The 19,835-nt window shown below is 32.1% G+C and overlaps 1 protein-coding gene across 2 annotated transcripts in view; it reads right to left on the bottom strand.

Annotated features, from left to right (window-relative positions):
• LOC126741952 (tripartite motif-containing protein 3-like) overlaps positions 1–19,835 on the bottom strand; it is a 98,328-nt gene that overhangs the window by 54,198 nt on the left and 24,295 nt on the right. For both annotated transcript variants that reach the window (XM_050448434.1, XM_050448433.1), the window contains exon 2: positions 4,356–4,465. In XM_050448434.1, the coding sequence (XP_050304391.1) occupies positions 4,356–4,446 (91 nt within the window). In that variant the 5' untranslated portion in view covers positions 4,447–4,465. The remainder of the gene's footprint in view (positions 1–4,355; positions 4,466–19,835) is intronic.

The raw sequence follows: 19,835 nt of genomic DNA, 5'->3' as shown, positions 1-19,835 counted from the left end.
AAATAGATTTTTCATTCTCTTCAATTTCAATAAAAAAAAGTTCAAATTTCTTCTAAATAAATTAATAAATCTAAATTTTTTCTACGTGAATAAGTTTATTTCCTTCTTCTTATCAATGATTGAGCGTATGAGATAGTATTATTATTATTTTCTAAATTAATATTCACTAAGTGTTTACTAGACAAACTGATCTACTTAAATTTACATTTTGTTAAACTACCCCAATAGATATTTCAGGTAATTTTTGGTATTACATTTGAACCACATATTTGAGGCATTTTTATCATTTTTATTTAATCAAGTCTTGTGTTAAAGGTAACATTTAAGGAGGTGTTACATTTCCATTCAACTTCTAGAAATTTGTAATCTGATGATATTTCTAATAAATATCAAGTGCAATTAGATCTCTTGCTTTTGACCACCTTCATTAGTTTATTTAAGATTGAGATTTGGCAATTGTCTTTAAATGCTTCAAAGAGTTAACGGATATTGATTGTGACTTAAATAATTAATTTACTTTATTTAATTCCTATCCTTGCACTGTCTGTTAGGTTTAGATTTGGTTTCATACCAAGACAATAATTGATAATACAGTTCTGGTTAATTAAACCTTACATAATTTCAATCTATTTAGCGTCTACTTAATCTATTCCTAGTCCTTAGCATTCCTTAAAACTTTAATAAAAGAATCAGTTAAATTATAAGTTAATTAACGTTAAATAATAAAAAAAAGAATCTTTAAAAAAACCACTGGTATTATTTTATTAAAGCTTGGCTATAATTAATTCTAAAGGTTCCAGTATGATAAAATTAGCACGTGCTGCACATTCTACAAAATTAAAAAAAAAAACATGATGACAAAAAATGCCCCAATAATAATTAAACATAATTTATGCAATAATACCTGTACTTTATTAATATGGCTCATTGAAACGTCCCATATCATAAAAATATATTTTTTTTAAATCTTTAAAAAAATTACTCGACAAATCGTACAGTTTAATTAAGCCAATTCTGTGCATTAGATATGGAACAAATTCTGGATAAAATAGGTAAATTAATGAAACAAACTCATTAATTTACCTAGTACTGATGCCTAAATGCCTGAACTTTCTCGCAATACTTGGGAAAGTTTCTTGCAAGTAATACAATTAGCCTTATTAAACTCAGACGCTTACTAACATCGTACTGAAAAACAACGGCGAAGCAGAGGAGTAGCAGTACGCGTGAAATGCATACATGCGCGTTACCATATTTTACCTTTAAGCACCTTTTTATGCGTAATGGTCGATTCCCCAACCTGTATATATTTATTTTTTAAATTAAAAAATAGCATAAAGATATTTTGCAGTCAAAAACAATTGATGCTTTATTAGGATTGTAAAGCATCAATCCTAATCCTGTTATAATACTCCAATAAGCCTGTTATTTTAGATACAGAGTGTTTTTTTGAATTTTCTTGTAATTACGAAGTAATCTCCAAAATTTTTAAAGTTAGCGGGATGCGGTTTCGACATGTCTTATGAAACAACGGTATTTTTTAATGTCTGTTTTTTCTTAGCACTCTTTATTTTTGATATACAAAACAGTTTTTTTGATATGCAAATCAGTTGGTTTAGGGCATACCTTGTAGTAGAAAACGATTTATATTAAAAAGATTAAAACTGGTTTTCATAGATATTTTGATATAGTTTAACGTGCTTTTTTCCAAAATCACTAGTTTTCGAATTATAGATCCAACTTGTATGCCAACTGTTTTTTTTTAACATCTTGTATATTACGTATTAATTGTTCTTGTTTTTTTGTCAACTTTCCAAAAATATATATTAGTTTATAGTTATTTATTGTGTTAAAGTACAAAATTTAAATTTTAAGAATTATCTACTTTAATTTTTGTAATAGAGATTAAAAAAATGTCATTATTCGACTATAGTCGTCATAATAATCTTTTTACGATTTTAACGTCTTTGATTATCACAGTTCGTGTTTTTTAGTAATATTGTTATTTTTAGCTACACTTCATAGTAGTTCTTTGTTATACTTATTATTGATCAGTAGTAGTAATGCAGTTTAAAATGGCTGATACAAATCAAACTTTTAATAACTTAAAAAAGTCGTCATATTTTCCTGCTTTATTGTCAATTCTTTTAGGCCGAAGAATTAAAAGTTTGGTAAATTGGTTTGGTAGTTTTTGGTAAAAAACATTTGGTAAATTATCGCTGTTTTAACAATCTTCGGATTCAAACTTACATGCAGAATACTCACAAAATTCACGAGATTAATGTTCTGACTAGCATTAAGACAAATCATATGACGTAAAACATACAGTACTTCCATTTCAAAACGATCCACCCTTAATAATTTTCTTAAAAAAAAAAAAAAAAAAAAAAAAATACGTCAAATTAGATATACAGGGGGACGTTTATGCATTTACTGAAGTTCTGTCAATCACCTCCTCACCTCCAGCTAACCTCACTTTAAAATGTCAAAGAGGAACCCCCATCGTGTGATACATCATAGTAAGGAGCGTAAAATTCTCTATTCAACGGTACCAAAAAAAAAATGAAATCGGTAAATGTGTAAGCAAATAGTTAGCGAAAATGTCTAGAAATAATGAATATTTTATTTACGCCAAACTTTTTTCAAGTTTTTTTTTTTTTTTTTTTTTTTTTAAGAAAGTTATTAAGGGTGGATTGTTTTGAAATGAAAGCACTGTATATATAAGGATATTAATGCTGTACTTTTGGTTAATTAGGCGTAATGCGCACGAGCAGTAGTGTAATTCTTAAGGTTACTATGAAGAAAACCCGTCAGGTTATATTTAAATCGTTTTCCACCATCAGGAATTTATGATTCATTGAATTATCCTCTTTTTTTCAGAATGGTTTTTAGTTTCTTTGGAATACCGGAATTTTAGGTTATAGATTTTATAGCATAGAGGTGCAGTGCTAAAGATAACCAGTCAGCAAAAGTATCAACTTTTAGGGTTACCTCAAAGCCAAAAAGGAATGAAACTATGATTTTCCGTTTTATTATTGTTTTAACAATTTTAGAAAGAAAGTAATTTGAAAACCAACTTACAGCTATATGTAAGAACTAATTTTTGGAATGTGGGGTAATTTGATAAGTAAGTCTGAAAGTATCAGAACTTACAATACACTTTAGAAGTCAAGGCACATCCAATACATGTTTGCAAGACTTAAAAATATTTAGCATTAAAAATATATACAACGTGCAAAATTTTCTATATATACCAAAACACGGAATTTAAAATAGCATTGCACAATAGTTTCCAATGTTCATGAATTGCCAAAAGGTCACGAAAAGAAAAATAAAAAAATTACAAATAAAAACTTAAAATTTTTCAAAAATTTACTCAAGATTTTTGACATTAAAACGACTTCTGGATACTATTTGGATGGCATGAAGGTATTGCAAAAAGGTAAAAAAAATTTTTAGCAGAACATTTCAACAAATATTTCTTTATAAGTGAAGAAGCAGATAACATACATAGTACTTGCAGACACGTGTTTCTGTTTATTGGCTTCTTCAGAGCAAGGTAACCAGAAACCCAAAATCAAAGAAAAAATATATAAGGGATCACGAATAGCCAATTGTGTATTCAGCTTTAGCATTTCCAGCTTAAAGAAGCCGATGATCCGAAATACGTATCGGAAGCACCACTCTTACATATATAAAGCGTATGCATCCTACGTATATGCAGATAAACCTATTCTTTGGTCGTTATTTTTTACTCTGACAATTGCACTAGCGAAACTAAAAATAGATATCCAGATGCTAAAAATATTTTCCGCTTAAAACAAAAAAATCATAACCATTACTCACACATTTCTAATAAAGGGGCACACACATCATGCGGGCAATATTATGCATGTTTCGAATTATGCACTTGTATGTAGACGAAAAGAATAAAAAGATTTGCCAACAATACTGGAGTTGTATGTAACATCTTTGTATTTAACAAAAATGGGATTAAATCTATTTTTCGATCATGCTAAAAAGGTATACAAGAAAAGCGTTCGAATCTAATTGTGATTCTGAATAAAGTTTTTATATATTTTTTCTTTCATTAACGTGACAAATCTAGTCAAAATTCAAAACATCTTCTGAACTAAAAGCCCAAAAGACAAATTAAAACTGTAGCAGGTAAATTATAATTAGCAGAACTTTACACTTACGCAAATTACAAACAATGCGTTTTGCCAAAAAATTGTTTTTTTTTTTTTAATTATTAATTTATAGAACTCAGATACCGATATGCATAGACTGTAAAACCTATTCATATATTTTAATAACTAAATCATTATAGAAATAATATTTACGAATATACTTACACAAACAGGTGCCACAGGTAAGAAAACTTTCGTTAAAATCTTCATAGTTAATGCTTACGGTCTCTACTAAAGTTGAGTTCATACTGAGCATTCTTCCTCCAATTCCAGTTCTAAAAACAAAATACAACCTATAAAACAATGTTCGTTTTACACAATATTCATTAAGTGATATTACAATGTTTCTGTTTTTTTTTATTATCTGTTTCCTTTTATTAAGTATACATACGTATATTTAAAGCTTAAATTTGTCTAGCTATACTATTAAACAAGCAATTTCAAAACAAATCGCAAAAGCAACACATTTTTGAATCTCTTGTATTTGCCATATTTTAGAAAAAAAGAGAGTTTACGAGAAACGGAATTTAAGCTCTAAGAAAACAGTTTTAACTCTTTTCATTATCAAATGACCTCTGTAATCGGAAACCGAATAATTTTATATTTTCAGTTCATGTTTCATTTTTTTGTAGCTCATACCAAGTAATTATATTTTTCAAGCCTATTGAAAGGCTTAGTGGTACCTTTGGTGCAAAACTAAAAAATTATATTTCGTCAGCTAATTTATATTGTGTACATGTTATTCGGCAACCATAACTGCGGGGAAGATTAAAATAAAACTATAAACACTAAAATGTTTCTTAATCACTATTGGACAATGGTGCGGAATATAAAAGAGTAAGCACAATTTCGAAAGACGATTCTTCACGGAAGAGACGATAAAGCGATTCTTCAGGGAAATAGAAGAAACACTATTGTTCACTTTTTAACTTTAGTAATCTTAGTACTTTAGTACTTCAGGCGGCTTTTTTGTCTGTCATGAGGTGTTGGATTTGAATCCTAGCTGTTGCATGGTCATTGGTGTGTGTTTGATTTAGTATATAAGTGTAATTATTTCCTGGCTAAAACACTTAGCTTGTTAAGCCAATGTAACAGAAAAAACTTACTGCATCTGCATCCATAAAAACATAAAATTCTGGGTGTAGCATCTCAAGGTCTTCTGTATTGGTTTTCTTTTGAACATATATAAGAATGAGGATTTTTTTTTAAATAAAGTACTCTGTATATTATCGAATACCCTAAAAGAAATAACCTAATAAAAATCCCCTTTAAATGATATATCCTTACAACTAAATACTAAGGTTTTGGAAATAAAACCAAATCGAAATTTGGCATAATGTTAGCATCATTTATCGCAAACAGGCATGAAATGTCTGTTAGTATTTCGGTATATGAACATAATATATCTAATCTATCATTTGAAAGATCGATAATATACAGAGTATTTTATTAAGAAAAATCTTTATCGTTTAAAACAAGAAAGTTAAAAGCATAACATAATTATATCATATCATAACCAAAATGTAGAATGAATTTGCAACAGCTAAAGAACAGTTTTCAATAAAGATTTAACAGGTATTGCCAATGCTCTAACTGTCAATAACAGCGAAATAAATATATAAAAGTAAAAGTTTTCCTATTCAATTGATTGTTAATTATAAATAAAGAAGTTTTCGACGTGCATGACTTAATAGAGGCTGATAAAGTGTCCCATTTGTTTTCAAAATATAGCGTCATTACAAACACACATTTCCTATATTAACATGGTTTTAATTATAGCGCTGTTTTAACAAGTGTTGAAAATGCTACCATTACCCTCTAAACACATTATACTTCGAAGTCGTCTACGAAGGGCCCTTCGTAGACGACTTCGTTGTTGCTTTTCTAAGTGATTCGTGCCTTTCATTGACAAATACTACCGCGCTTCTAATGCGTTAAATTAGTGTGTCGACTTTCAGTTCGTACACCTCACTTTTAAACGAGTCTTACAAACAATACTCCAGTGGTGTAAGGTATAGAGCTCTTGTATCCAAACTAATAGCACCACCACTATAGCCACCACTCTATAGGTCTGGAAACTCTTCGTCCAAATATTGCTTGACCTGACGAGCCAAATTGGCGAGAGCTCCATCGTGCTAATTATAATTATGTTTTAACTCATTATAACTAATTAAAAAAAAAAGTTCTCTCCTGTGAAAAGATTTTCTAAAATGTGTGGATCAATTAAATAACTATCGACCATACTACACCATACGTTTATTGAAAACTTGTGCTGAAAATTAGTTTCAACTCTTGCTTGTGGATTTTAGTCTGACCATGGATGAAAGTTGTGAGTATGTCAGAACAACAAAACGGACCAAACAATCGGTACCTACAGCATTTGTGATAAGAACCGGTAAACTATTTAAAACATTTTAATTACGCTATAATTTAAAAACAAATAAGAATCGGATAAGAACATATGAGGTCTATATATTACGTACCTTACGGTGCTTTCGTCCCTACTCACCGTACATTAAAAAAGCAGTAATAAGAGAATTAGCCCTTGTGGAACACCTGATTTAATATTAATTTTATTGGAATACCTAGGTATCGTTTGAAAAGACTATTTGTTAACTATTTTCCATTTTTGTTCAAATCCGTAATAATGAACTTTATCACACAGCAACTTTTGATTTATCGTATCAAACGCACTGGAATAATATTACAAAATTAGCTCCCTGTTATCCTTCCTATCATGAGCAGAAATTATACTCTCTATAACATGAATTATAACGACAGCGGTACTGTACTCCTTACGGAAGTTACACTCATTATCGAGTAAAAGTTTGCTTCAACGAAGAAAATTAAAAATTTGGTTGTACAAAAAAAAGGAGGACATTCAGCAGTTAACTAATTTAATCGAATTTATCTGTAGAATAAATTTATCGATAAAGGAGGTGGAGTAGTACTTTGACATAACAGAGTGTATCCCATCAGCACTAAGTGCGTTTGTTTTTATGTTATTTAACATGTTATGAACTTCTTTCACCATAGTTAAACTAAAAGAAAAATTTAGTTGATACATAACTTAAGTTGTTTTGTAGAAATCCATTCATTTGGTTTCACAAGAATCTAAGAAAACTTGATAAACAATTTTTAATAACCTCGGGATCTACTTTACTGAGAATATTTTTTTTGATGAGTTTTCATATCTCATAAAGTTGATTATATTATTTTTTCTTCTCAAAGCTGACCCTTGAGGGAACCATATTCCTTAATTGTCTGTATGCTTCCCAGTCATCAACTAATTTTATTCTTTTAAATTTTTGGAGTCCTTTATTTCTTAAGTTCATTTGCATTTTGGGATTTTCAGTTAACCAACGAGCAGTCAGCTTTTTAATTTTTATTTTTATTTCTCTTGTAAGATCATGTAAAGAAAATAAATTTAAAACAAAATTATTAAATACAGCTATTTTGCTATCAATATCCGGCTCATTGATAATATTTTGCCATGGTAGCTTCAAGATATCATTTAAAAATAAATGAACATTAAAATTTTTAAAACAGCGTCAATACGTAATTTGGGAAAGGAAGTCTGTTTCTGAATATTTACTTCTCAAAACCTCAAATTATGATACAAATATGGTATGATAAACAAAGATCTATTCTGGGATTATACACAATACCTGATTGTATGATTTCCAAACCTTTGATAACAAAAATCGGATCCAGCAATATACTTGTAAAATTAAAATTTTCAAAATAATCTATTATCTAGAAAAATTTTAAATAAAAAAATTTACATTAAAATTTCCCAAAGATCATAACATTGGCAAGTTTATCCAAAGTTGGAAAATTTCTTGGTTTTGAACTCTTTGAATCTTTGGAAGACTGCGAAAAGTGGTTTTTGAAGAGTAGTCGTAGATAATTTTAAAGTATTTTATCAATATATTCGTAAATGTTTGTGAAGACAATTTTGAAATTAATTTAATTATGGAAGACCAGTGAAGCTTTTAATTGATGCACTTTATCATAAGCTGCAATACGAGCAAACCTGGAATATATTGCCTTTTAAGAGGTTTAGTAGAGTTCTTTTTTTCATATGTTCGGATTCGTTCCCAATCTCAGATATTTAAACTACAATATTGTATATTATAAATTTCAATATGTAGACGATTCACATGTCTGTTAGTCTGAATGACAACTGTGAACCGTACAGGAGAGATTTAATCCTGTTGTAAAAACAGGTGATTTTGCCTTAATAATTTATTAAAATGTAAGTTACTGACGTTCATAAATAAAATCTGAGAAACCAGTCCGCCACCATATTTAAGGAACCTATTTAACTGTAATCATCTTAATGATAATACGCAGTACATAAGTAGTTTGTTATACCCCAACTTCAAGCTTCCAAAAATTATTAATTAGTTATTAGGTTTATAGCTTTTAAATTATAGTACGAATTGATTTCAGATGAACCGAATAACAAATGGTATAATGGTAAGAAATAATATATACTGAGTGGAATTTATAACTTGAATAAATTCAGTATTAGAGAGCCTATTTATTTGTTGAAAAAATAAAGAAACACGGGTCCCTTTATTTTCAGTTTGGCACATTTTTTTTGGTCTCTTTATAAAATGTACCCTCTTTTAAAGGTATGTTTTGTCATAGCTCGTTGGAAAGGGAATAAAAAAAGAAATAACGTTCACTATTTACTTCTGCATTTTGGTAAGCTAGAAAGCCAAAAAAATAGTAAAATGTTGCCATTTTAGCAAGTAGATTATGCCTGTTAAAATGCCTGTGTAATGTCTAAATAAAAAAGTAAAAATGTAATTGATAATGCCGGGTTTCCACCAAGTGGACAGGACAAAAAAAAACACAAACTCCGTCCGTTTGTGACAGTTCGCGAACTGTTCTGGAATATTTTTAATGTTTTCAGAACTTTTTAGTCCGCGAGTAGAGTTTTTACAAACACAAACATGTCCCGGCGAGTGTCGGAAACTTTAAAGGATCCGCGTGTTCTAAAAATGTTTGTCTGCTTGGTGTAGACGTCTTGAGACGGTTTGACGAAAACAAAGAAAAACACAAAGTCACGGTCTCACAAGATATGATCACAGGCTACATGTGTTTCGCTCTAGTTAGAGCATCATCAGGCCTAAAATTAAAAATAATACTTAAACAAAACTAAAAACTTACATAAAAACACTAAAAAATCTTTAAAAGCCATCCACACACTTCACAGTTCATAATTAAACAATAATTTTTAGGTTATAATTGTACAAAACAAAAAATAAAAAAACTAAAAAGTAGAACGCAACAACATAGACTCATCGAGAATCGAACCCGTTACCACAAGGTTAGAAGACGTATGGGTGTAAAACCTATCGACTATACGGACCTAATGCTAAACAACTTAACCCGTTAACCAATGTAAGCTAACGAAATTGACTAAAAGGAAAATGTTTAGCTAAATTAAACTGTTAAAAATTAAATTAGGTTCAAAAGAAAACGCGTCATTCACACACGAGAACAGTTCTTACCTTTAGGGCATTCATTCAAAGCGTTTCAGCTCCCACCCCTGGAGAAAAATTATGCGTTGAGGCCAGCAAATGGTTAGCAAACGCTGATTTTGTATCACTGACATTGATATTTTTATATTTTTCAAAAAGCGCTACGTGTTCTTTAATGCATGTAGAGATTTTTCTTCCAGATTGGCCAATGTATACTGCGTTGCAGTCGCCACATTTTAAGGAGTATCACGATTTAGAAAGAACGCTTGCTTTGTCCACTGCACTGACCAATTGGTTCTTTAAATTATTGACTGTCTTTTACAAGCAATTTTTACATCTACAGATTTAAAGAATCTTGCTAAATTTAAGCAGACTGATCCAAAAAAGGACGAGGATCTAAAGGAACTTTTTGTGTCGTTATTATGAACTATATTGTAGGTCAATTTATATTTATTTAAAAATTTTAATTAAATTTTGTCTATTAAATGAAGGGGATATCCGTTGTTGAGAGCAATAAAAAAGAAGAATAAAAAAAGCTTTTTTTTGACAAGGGGATATTAAACAATCTATGGAAAAATTAAATGTACTGAAAGTACTCTTCAAATTCTCCCTACTCATACAAATTTGCCTCCTTCAATTCATTTTCCTATAGATTGTTTAATATCCCCTTGTCAAAAGAAGCTTTCGCTAAAGAACTGAATATTATAAAACATTGCTCTCAACAACGGATTTCCCCTTTATTTAATAGACAAAATTAATTACAAATTAGTTAGAAACGAATAATTTATCTATTACAATATTTTGTGCAGTTTGAATCATTACTTTAAATAAGAATTATTTTCATACAAAAATGGGTTATTTAACTGAATCACTAAAAATTGAAATTTTAGTAATGATTCGCTTTGGAGACAGCATTCTTTTGCAACATAAGCCATACGTCTGCACTAAAGTTAGTAAAATCATGTCAAATGCGTCCTTATAAAACGTAATACGTACAAGATGTACTAGAAGACGATCCGCACCACCGTCTTCAGTTTTGTAAAGTGATGATAAATAACTAACACAAGCAGGTGTCAAAAAGATATAATCTCATAAACAACCGACAGACAGATAGGACGAAACTCGAATTTATCATGTTATAGACATGATAAATAAAAAATAAATTCTAAAAATTAGTTACATGGAAATCAATAAATTTAGGAAAATTTCCTACTTGCAGAACTTCCAATGCGTCTATTGAAGTAATGCTTCTAAATACTGCTTTTAGTGTGCCCCTTAATTAAGTCTGGTATCAGAGGCAGCCACTTAATTGCACCTCTTCGTAATTTAACGTCCTGGAAGCGTGTGAATTTAAATAACTGCGCACTAATTAGCTGTCGTCTTATTGGAAAATCAGTTCTTGTTCATTGTGATTGCTATTTTGTAATAAATCTAACTACATATCGTCTGTTAAATTCCAAAAAATTCCAAGCAACAATCAAAGTAAGAATCTTAAAAAAGCGAAAGCTCGAACTTGTATTTGTTTAATATATCTTAAGACACTGGTACGAGTCACGCCTCTGACAACGGCCAATTTTCTTGTATTTAGCGTACTATCCATCGCAATTTGCCCCAACACTGGATTATATATAGGATTTAGAAGCCGCATGTTTTTGTTAGGAACAGAACCTGTTTCGTGAAATTTATTCACCAATTCGCGAATAATTCTTACAGAAACCCGAGAATTATTTACCTACTAAAATGGGCCTAAATTGTTTGCAAAAACAGGCCATTTCTATGAAGAAATTTACTTTGACTAATACTGTAAGGTTCGAAGTAAATTCAATTCGATTTTTGGATTTTTGGTCAAACATATTGTTAGTACATATTTCATAGCTTCATATTTTATAAAGGAGTAAATTGATTTTCATAAACTACATAGCAACATTTAGAGATTTAGAATTACTTTGTAATCATTTCACCCCCATTTCCCATTTGAAAACCATTAGGGGATGGCAATTAGAGGTTTGAAATTTGTTTTGCTAAGCTTTCTGCGTCAAAACTTATCTCCCTCGGAAACAAACCTAAGATGTGTTTATACCTGAATGTTGTGCTAGTCCAAAAACTTTCTGGTGGTTGTTACAATATGCAGATGTAAATTTTCGTGTATAAATAGGAAATTGACACAAAATTTTGTAGTGCGGGGATGAACAATGGGTTTTAGAATTTGCCAGAATTAAAGTTCCACCTTGGGACCTGTCAACTTCTTGAATGATTTCCAAGTGAGATGTGTTGCCAGGTGTTCGCCACATCCTCAGCCTTCTAGAATCAGGAAGTAAACCAAAACTTGATTCGTCGAAAAACCGAATGCATGTCTTCCTATTTACGCTCTTGCCAATTCTGATGTTCGTCCATCTCCTTGCACGACTTTTACGGGATCGTACTGGAGTAAAATTATTTTCTGTTAAGATTATTTTTGTCAGGTAACGCATTCGTTATAGTTTGAGCAGTGACCCTGACGTCATGTACATTTCGAAGCTCACTTCTTAGCTGGATTGAAAAAATATTGGGGTTTCGTAATGCCTGAAGGCGAATAAGCCTATCATGTATAGGTTTTGTTTACTTATTACACACGATGACTTAAGACTACTAGAAATATTTATTAATACTGTAATTAATCCTTACTATTTACTTCGAATTTAAAAGTCGCGCCAATATTCCGACTTGAACTAGTCTCATCTCTAGAAACGTCAAATCCGGCTGTGGTTGGGTTTACCATAGCTCCGCGCATTTGCGGTTTCCGGAATTAGAAGCCAGTCTGTTAATGACTCAGGATTTACCATGTGGCTTTTGTATCCTGTAACATCGTTGATGACTTCCATAACTTTGTATGTCACTGTCAAGTCACCGTTGTTGTACCTCTCGTGTTTGGCATTGATATTATATGCGTCCTTCATCCGATCGCTGGTGATGATCTTGAATGGAAATGCGAACTTGACTATGAATGATATCCATTCATGGAGTCATTACTCATTGGGTCAATCTGGTCTGGTCCTCTGCTTGCTTTAGGGATTTACCTTATTTGGCCAGCCAAGTAGTTGGGAGCCACAATAAAACTTATTCCAAGTCAAGGTGAAACATAAAGGCAGGTGACTACGTGGCTAAGGGAAAGCTTAGTAGTGACTATGTGACTATTGCGGATTCTGAGAATTTGGCGCCATCCAGTTTAAAGTAGCCTTCAGAGCTCCGGCGAAGGTTCCTTGTATATTAGCTAGATCATGGTGTTCCGGCAGAATCGCTAACCCTCCACATATCTTCAGAGGTGTCGTGCGCCGCCGAAATGATTCCCGAATGACGGAGAACAGCTGGTGTATTCGCGACGGTTACAATCGCCACAGTATTTTCAGGAAATATCCAACAAATAATAAACACAATTATCGGAAACGAATTTTTTCGTCTAAAAATAAATGACTTTTTTTCTTTATCCCTTAGATTGTTCTGGTTAGTAATTATAGACTTTAGTTTAGAGTTTTGGAGTTACGGAGTTTTGAATTTCCAATTAATTTGTTTTTTTTCTTGAGGGTTTATCATGGTATACTAAAAAGAATATGGAAACTTTCGCCGGCTGATGTAACTGCCCGTGTAAGAAAGATAAATGATATATATGTATAAAAATTCGCTATTAAACTTGCTATTTATTTCCAATGATTGTGGAAGCTTATGTTGTGCATCATGTCTTCTAACTATTTTTTTACTAAAAAAGGTTTAAACTCACTGCTGCTTGGTTGGCGTAGGTAGGAGTGATGGGGATTAGGTTATTTTTACATTAAAAGAAAAGTTTGTAGTTTTGCAGGAGTTGCTTTAAAGGTTCGATGAGTATTTGTTCAGAAGATCGAGAAACGTAACATATTCAAAATTCGGCTAATTTGACATGGATTTATTTTCCATAAGATTGGTGCAAGGCCCTTTGAATTAAAAGAGTATATTAATGTTTTATTTTAAAAATATATATACATGAAGGTATAATTTATATTTTTTATAGTTACATAACAAATTTTATATTATTATAAAAAATCATCTTTTGTTTGAGCTTCGAGATTTTGATAACATTTATAAAAAAACCTGCATGGTTCTGTTATATATATTTTTTATATTTCCCTGTGTTGAAAAAAAAATTTAAATAAGAAATATATACATATAAAAAAGTATTCTTTATGAAATTGAAATAATAATAATAAATTTATGCAAAGTAGTTTCTGAAAAACCAGAGATGCCTTAGTAGTAAACATAGGCTGCTTTCAATAATATTTAATCATCTCATTCTAAAATTGAACCCTGAAAATGGTTATACAGTGACCGCCTAAAGTTCCGTATAAATTCGATAAAAATTAGAGACATGATTTTTTGAGAAAACGCTCGGACCCGTCGATTTCTATTTTAGGTTGTACATTATTTCACATAAATTTGTGTATACAGGGTGGAATAAAAAAAGATATGACGTCATCAGTAATTTTTTTAAGTGGAATGCTATATTTTCATTGCATTTATGAAATATAGGCCAAATTCCAAGCAAGTTTCGTATAACACACCTTATCTCAAAACTCAACTGTTTCCGAAATATTTACATTTAAATAACAAGAAAACAAATAAGTACGTCTATTTACAAATTAAGGTAAAATCGAGGATAAAAATAATGTTATAAACACTGCCAATTGTTTCTATTTCCATGGTTGCACTTGTAAAGAATCTCCATTTTCGAATGTCACTGTCAGTTCGAAAATTAATTTAACGGAAACCCAACGAATTGAAATTTTGATGATGCTAAGGTACGGGGATCGAGTGCGCACGCAAAAAGAAGTAACTGAACTGTTTAATGCAATATACCCAAACCATCCCATTTCTCAGTCAACAGTTAGTAGAATAGGGCACAAATTCATAACTTCAGGTCATGTTAGGAATTTGACAAAATCAAGTCGTCCAAAAATTTCTGAAGAAACAAAATTAAACGTTCTGCTCTCCCTCGAAGAAAATCCCAACAATGCAATTTCACAAATTTCAGTTGATAATAATATAGCCGGAACGTCAGTAAGACGCATCTTAAAAGCAAATGAATACCACCCTTAGAAAATGAGACTAATACATGAATTAAATGAGGACGATCCTGATCGAAGAAACCAATTTTGCGAGCAAATGATGAACATTTGCAATAATAACGGTCAGTTTGTGTTACGAGTTTTGTTTTCGGATGAAGCAACTTTTTGTTAAAACGGTGTCGTAAATCGGCAAAATTGTCGGTAATGGTCAGTGTCAAATCCACACTGGGCAACTGAGGCTCATACACAGTACCGTAAATCTATTAATGTTTGGGCTGGTATCGTGGAAAATAAAGTAATAGGGCCATACTCGAAGAAACTTAATCGAAGAAAACTTAACAGGACAATGTCTCTGCTTTGGCTGCCCTATACCCAGACGAACAAGACCCCGCTGTCCCGACAGATAATTTGTGGTTTTAACAAGACGGCGCACCGTCATATTTCTTTCGAGATGTCCGTAATTACTTGGATACAGTGTTCCCAGGGATGAATAGGACGAAGAGGGCCAATAGAGTGGCCGGCCAGGTCACCAGACCTAAATCCCTGCGACTATTTTCTATGGGGGTACCTGAAAAGTAAAGTTTATATTGAGAAGCCAAACAACGTAGAAGATTTAAAAAATAGAATCAGATATGAAATTAGACGTATATCACCCGAAATAATTGATAGTGTTTTACATGAGTTTGTAAACCATCTTGCTTTCTGCCAAGAAGTAAATGGGGATCAGATTTGAACACTTTTATCCTCTTGTTTGAAACCTTTTATAACATTTTATCTTAATTTTTAAATAGACGTACTTACTTGCTTTCTTGTTGGTTAAATGTAAATATTTCTGAAACAGTTGAGTTTTGAGATAAGGTGTGTTATACGAAACTTGCTTGAAATTTCCCCTATATTTCATAAATGCAATAAAAAATATAGCATTCCATTTAAAAAAATGACCGATGACGTTATATCTTTTTTTTTGTTCCACCCTGTATACAAAAATTTATGTGAAATAATGCGCAACTTAAAATAAATATGGACGGGTCCGAGAGCGTTTTCTCAAAAAATCATTTCTCTAATTTTTATCGAATTTATGCGGAACTTTAGGCGGTCACTGTATAATCATAATGCAGTTGCTTTGAAAATATCGAAAATCGCAAAAAAGGAGTAACATTGTAAAAATAATAAATTTACGCAGTATGATGTACCTATATATTTTTTCTAAAAAAAGTAAAAGTCAGATATTTTTTTTGGAAATTTTAATGAATAGGTATAAAATTTATTACCATCGTAAATGCCATCCTTTATGGTAAAATAATAATTAATAATATATTAATCGTTTCAATATTGCTATTTAAGATGGTCAGTATATGGTGTAAAAAGGTAAATGTGCCTTTTATTATTAAAACCTGACTTATGTCTTTTGTGAATGAAATTAACCTTCAGTTTAAAACCAAAAACTTAAATAGTATCAACACATCTAAGAAAAAGAGCTATCGCTAAAAAGAAAACTTTAATATATATTAAGCGGTTTTGTGTATCCCTAAAGTATAATCACAAAACAAGATTAAATCTTACTGAAGTGCTATTCTTAAACCATCCATGATATCTCTCTTTCGGCCTTTGTTTGCAAACGCTAAACAAGTACTCGCGAAAAACCCGTTATGTTTATAACATAACAAGATAAAGCACGATCAGAAAATTGCAAGTTTACGTGAAACCAGAGCTAACAATATTGTCGAAGGAACATTCTAAGGTACTGCGCGCAAAAATATACACGATAGCGATTTACGTAATTTCTAAGTGCTGCACGCGCTAGACGACAGATTAGGACTAGTGGGTATAATATACTGTCGATGTTAATCGATTGTCTACTCTACCGCGGTACACGACAGCCTTCTTACAAGACAATAAGAAATTTTTATTGTTTAGTTCACCGTCAGCTGTTCAGGTAGCAGGACCGACGATTTTGCGGTGTGTAAATGTACCCATTTGATGGATAAACTGCACTGTTTTCTTTCAAATCTTTACTTGATGTGGTTATCAATAATTATGCTGAGATAAAATGATCTCAAAAACACAGCATTTTATACTAATACAGATCTTTGCTTAGTTTTAGCACAGATATACCGAGACAAATAGGTCTCGTTAGAACAACCCCGAAACACAGTATTCATAAAATGCCTTTGAAAGAACTTTTTACTTAGGACAGTCAGTCTGAAAGTTACTTATTGAAAAGCAATCAATGCCTGTGCTTGTATTTGCGTCTTTCCAAATATACAAATTTTGACTGAACATCAAACATAGTTTGTTGTTCAGTCAAAATTATAAGGTAAGTTTATAATTAATTTTTAAGTTATTAGGTAATTTAGCATATAAATTAATTATAATTCAGTATAGTCGCATCGGTCAGTTCAAGTTTAGAAAGTTCGGTGTTTGCCAGCTTAGTGTTTGCACGTAAAAAATGAAATGGAATTATAATAATGTGACAGGCGATTCTGCTTCAGTGCCAACCAGTAGCGCATTTTTTGTTTTGTGACTGAGGCCCAGGTCGCATGTTTGTCGAGTAAACCCGCTACATAAACACCCTTTTTGTTTTGTATTTATTGGGTGTCTTATCAGTTTACATGACGCAGATTTGAACCTTTTTCGTGTTGTTTCCCTAACTTACACCCTTTGCTCTCATCCGTGCGTTTTTCGGTTTATTAAGTAAGCTTGTTGTCACGTGTAGTATCTAAAAATATTTAAGTCATTTAATGAATGCATTTTTTTGTTTTCTTGAGTTATTTTAACGTTGTATCATTCAGGTGTTTTGGCTATAATTTGCTATATAAAGCTGGCGATTAGTCGCTCTTACGGTGAGGAAATTGTTGCACAAGTTCTAGATAAATTAAGATTTGCCCTTCCAACTAAGGGTGTAGTTATAAATGTTTTAACCCGATTACTACACGAAGTTTCTCTGAGAGAAAGTGTCCAGGTCATACGGTTGCCATGCTTAAGTAAAACTTTTGTCGAACCTTGATATTGCCCTTGCTATATTATTAAAAGAATGCATGGATCAAGAGAAAACTGATTTATTTATTAATCAAATTTTAAAAGAACGAAAAAAAAAGTTTCGGCTATTAAGGATAAACAGTATTTAGTAGTTTGAAAGTTAACAACCATCTTATTGTGCCAAAAAATGTAATTTGCTAATTATTTATTATTCAAGTAAGATTACCTTAATGAAATCCTGACGCATCGTCTTAGAAATGAATACAAATTCTGTCCTGTTAGAAGAGTAACTGGTAAGTAAGTACTGGTCGTCGTCAGGTCAAAGAGTTCACGTCCTTGTAAGATCGTTTTGCATATCTGATTGTCCCATTAGGACATATATTCACCAGAAGGCATATTACATTTTATATGCTTTTTAAAATTATTAATTTGTTTACACAAATTATATTTGAAATAAACGCGCGTTGAAACGGAAAGTCTAAACTAAACGATAACTTTAAAATTGGAAAGTAGAATAGGTTTATTATAAAAATGATTATTGATTTAAATTGAAGTTTACAGGGTAATCCAAGTTAAAATTTGAATTTTGTTATAACTTTAAAACTACAAACAATATTAACAAATCTGACATCATTTATAGGGCGAGTTTAATTTACTTTTTGATTTTAATAAAAAAAAATTAAAACTAAAAATCACTTTTTGTAATTAGTTTCTTTAAAAACCTGTCTTAAACGGACATCAATGCAATTCGCTTCAGCGTAACCTTTGACAATTCAAACTGTTATAAAATCTTTAATTCGCTATTACTAATTTTTAAAACAAGGAAAAAGCAATAAGTTGCAATTTTTACGCTTTTCTTAAATTCAATCTAATATAATATTAAAAAAATGACCTAATGTAGTAATATGTTTCTTAGACTGACACCAATGTTGTATGGCCAAATGATATTTTATGAGATATATTTAAAATCAATAAAATAATAACTTTTTATTTCTTTGACTCCAAAATGTATAGGACATTCCATTTAAAAATTTATTTTTTTAAACCACAATTATAAAGAACTTTGATCACATAGAATAGCAGCCACAACAGAATATGATTATGGATTGAAAGTTGAAAAATGCACCCAGGTCTTTATAGTAATACCATAGGATTCTAGATGGACAATTAAATTGAATTGAATTGACGAAACAGTGGGCTGCCAAGGCAGTTGTGCATATAGGTCTCCTGATGGACCCGTCATGCCCCACCGGGGGTTACCAGAGGCCAACGGCCTTAGAGAAACCGATAAGGCTCTCTGGTCTGAAGGACTTAAAGTCGCTCGGTACACTAAAAGTGTTACCCAAGTATTTGAACCTGGCGCGCGTGAGTGCTGGGCACTCCCCGACTACATGGTCAACGGTTTCATCCTCCTCACAGCACCATCGGCATTCCGGGTTGTCCGCAATACCGATAGTATGGAGATGTCTTCTTAAGTGCCAGTGACCAGTTAAAAGACCTGTCACTAGCCGAATTTCGCGTCTTTTAAGGTGTAGTAGATTTTTGGTGAGACAGGCAGAGGGCCCACCTATGTGCGCTTTGGCCTGTCTCATACCAGGGGACTCAGTCCATCTTCGGTGGGTCCACTTGTCCAGCAGACCCTTCATTGACGCGACCGCAACGCATTTGGCGATACCAACTATGGGTTCCGGCCCCATAGGCACATTCGCGGATCCCAGTCTGGCGAGAGAGTCCGCTTCCTCATTACCTGCATGGCCTGCGTGGCCAGGTATCCAGACGAGCTGGACCCTGCATCCAACCTGTACCAGTTTTTTCAGGACTTTTATGCACTCTAGTACAAGCTTGGAGCTTACCTTTGAGGCCGTGATAGCCTTAATGGCAGCTCTGCTGTCCGAGCATATTTATACAACTGTATTGCGGTGTCCGCTGCTTAGGATTTTCTGTCCGCATTTTAATACAGCGAATACTTCGGCCTGAAAGACAGTGGCGTGCTCCCCCAGCGAGTATGCCCTACTGGTATGTGGGATCCCACCAATAAGCCCTGATCCAGCTCTGTTATTCATTCTGGAGCCATCTGTGTACCAGATGGTTCCCCTATT

The sequence above is a fragment of the Anthonomus grandis genome, chromosome 11 (genome assembly GCF_022605725.1).
Source record: "Anthonomus grandis grandis chromosome 11, icAntGran1.3, whole genome shotgun sequence".
Classification (NCBI taxonomy): Eukaryota; Metazoa; Arthropoda; class Insecta; order Coleoptera; family Curculionidae; genus Anthonomus; species Anthonomus grandis.
Note: the sequence above shows the minus strand (reverse complement) of the source record. Positions and strands in the feature narration are given on the sequence as shown.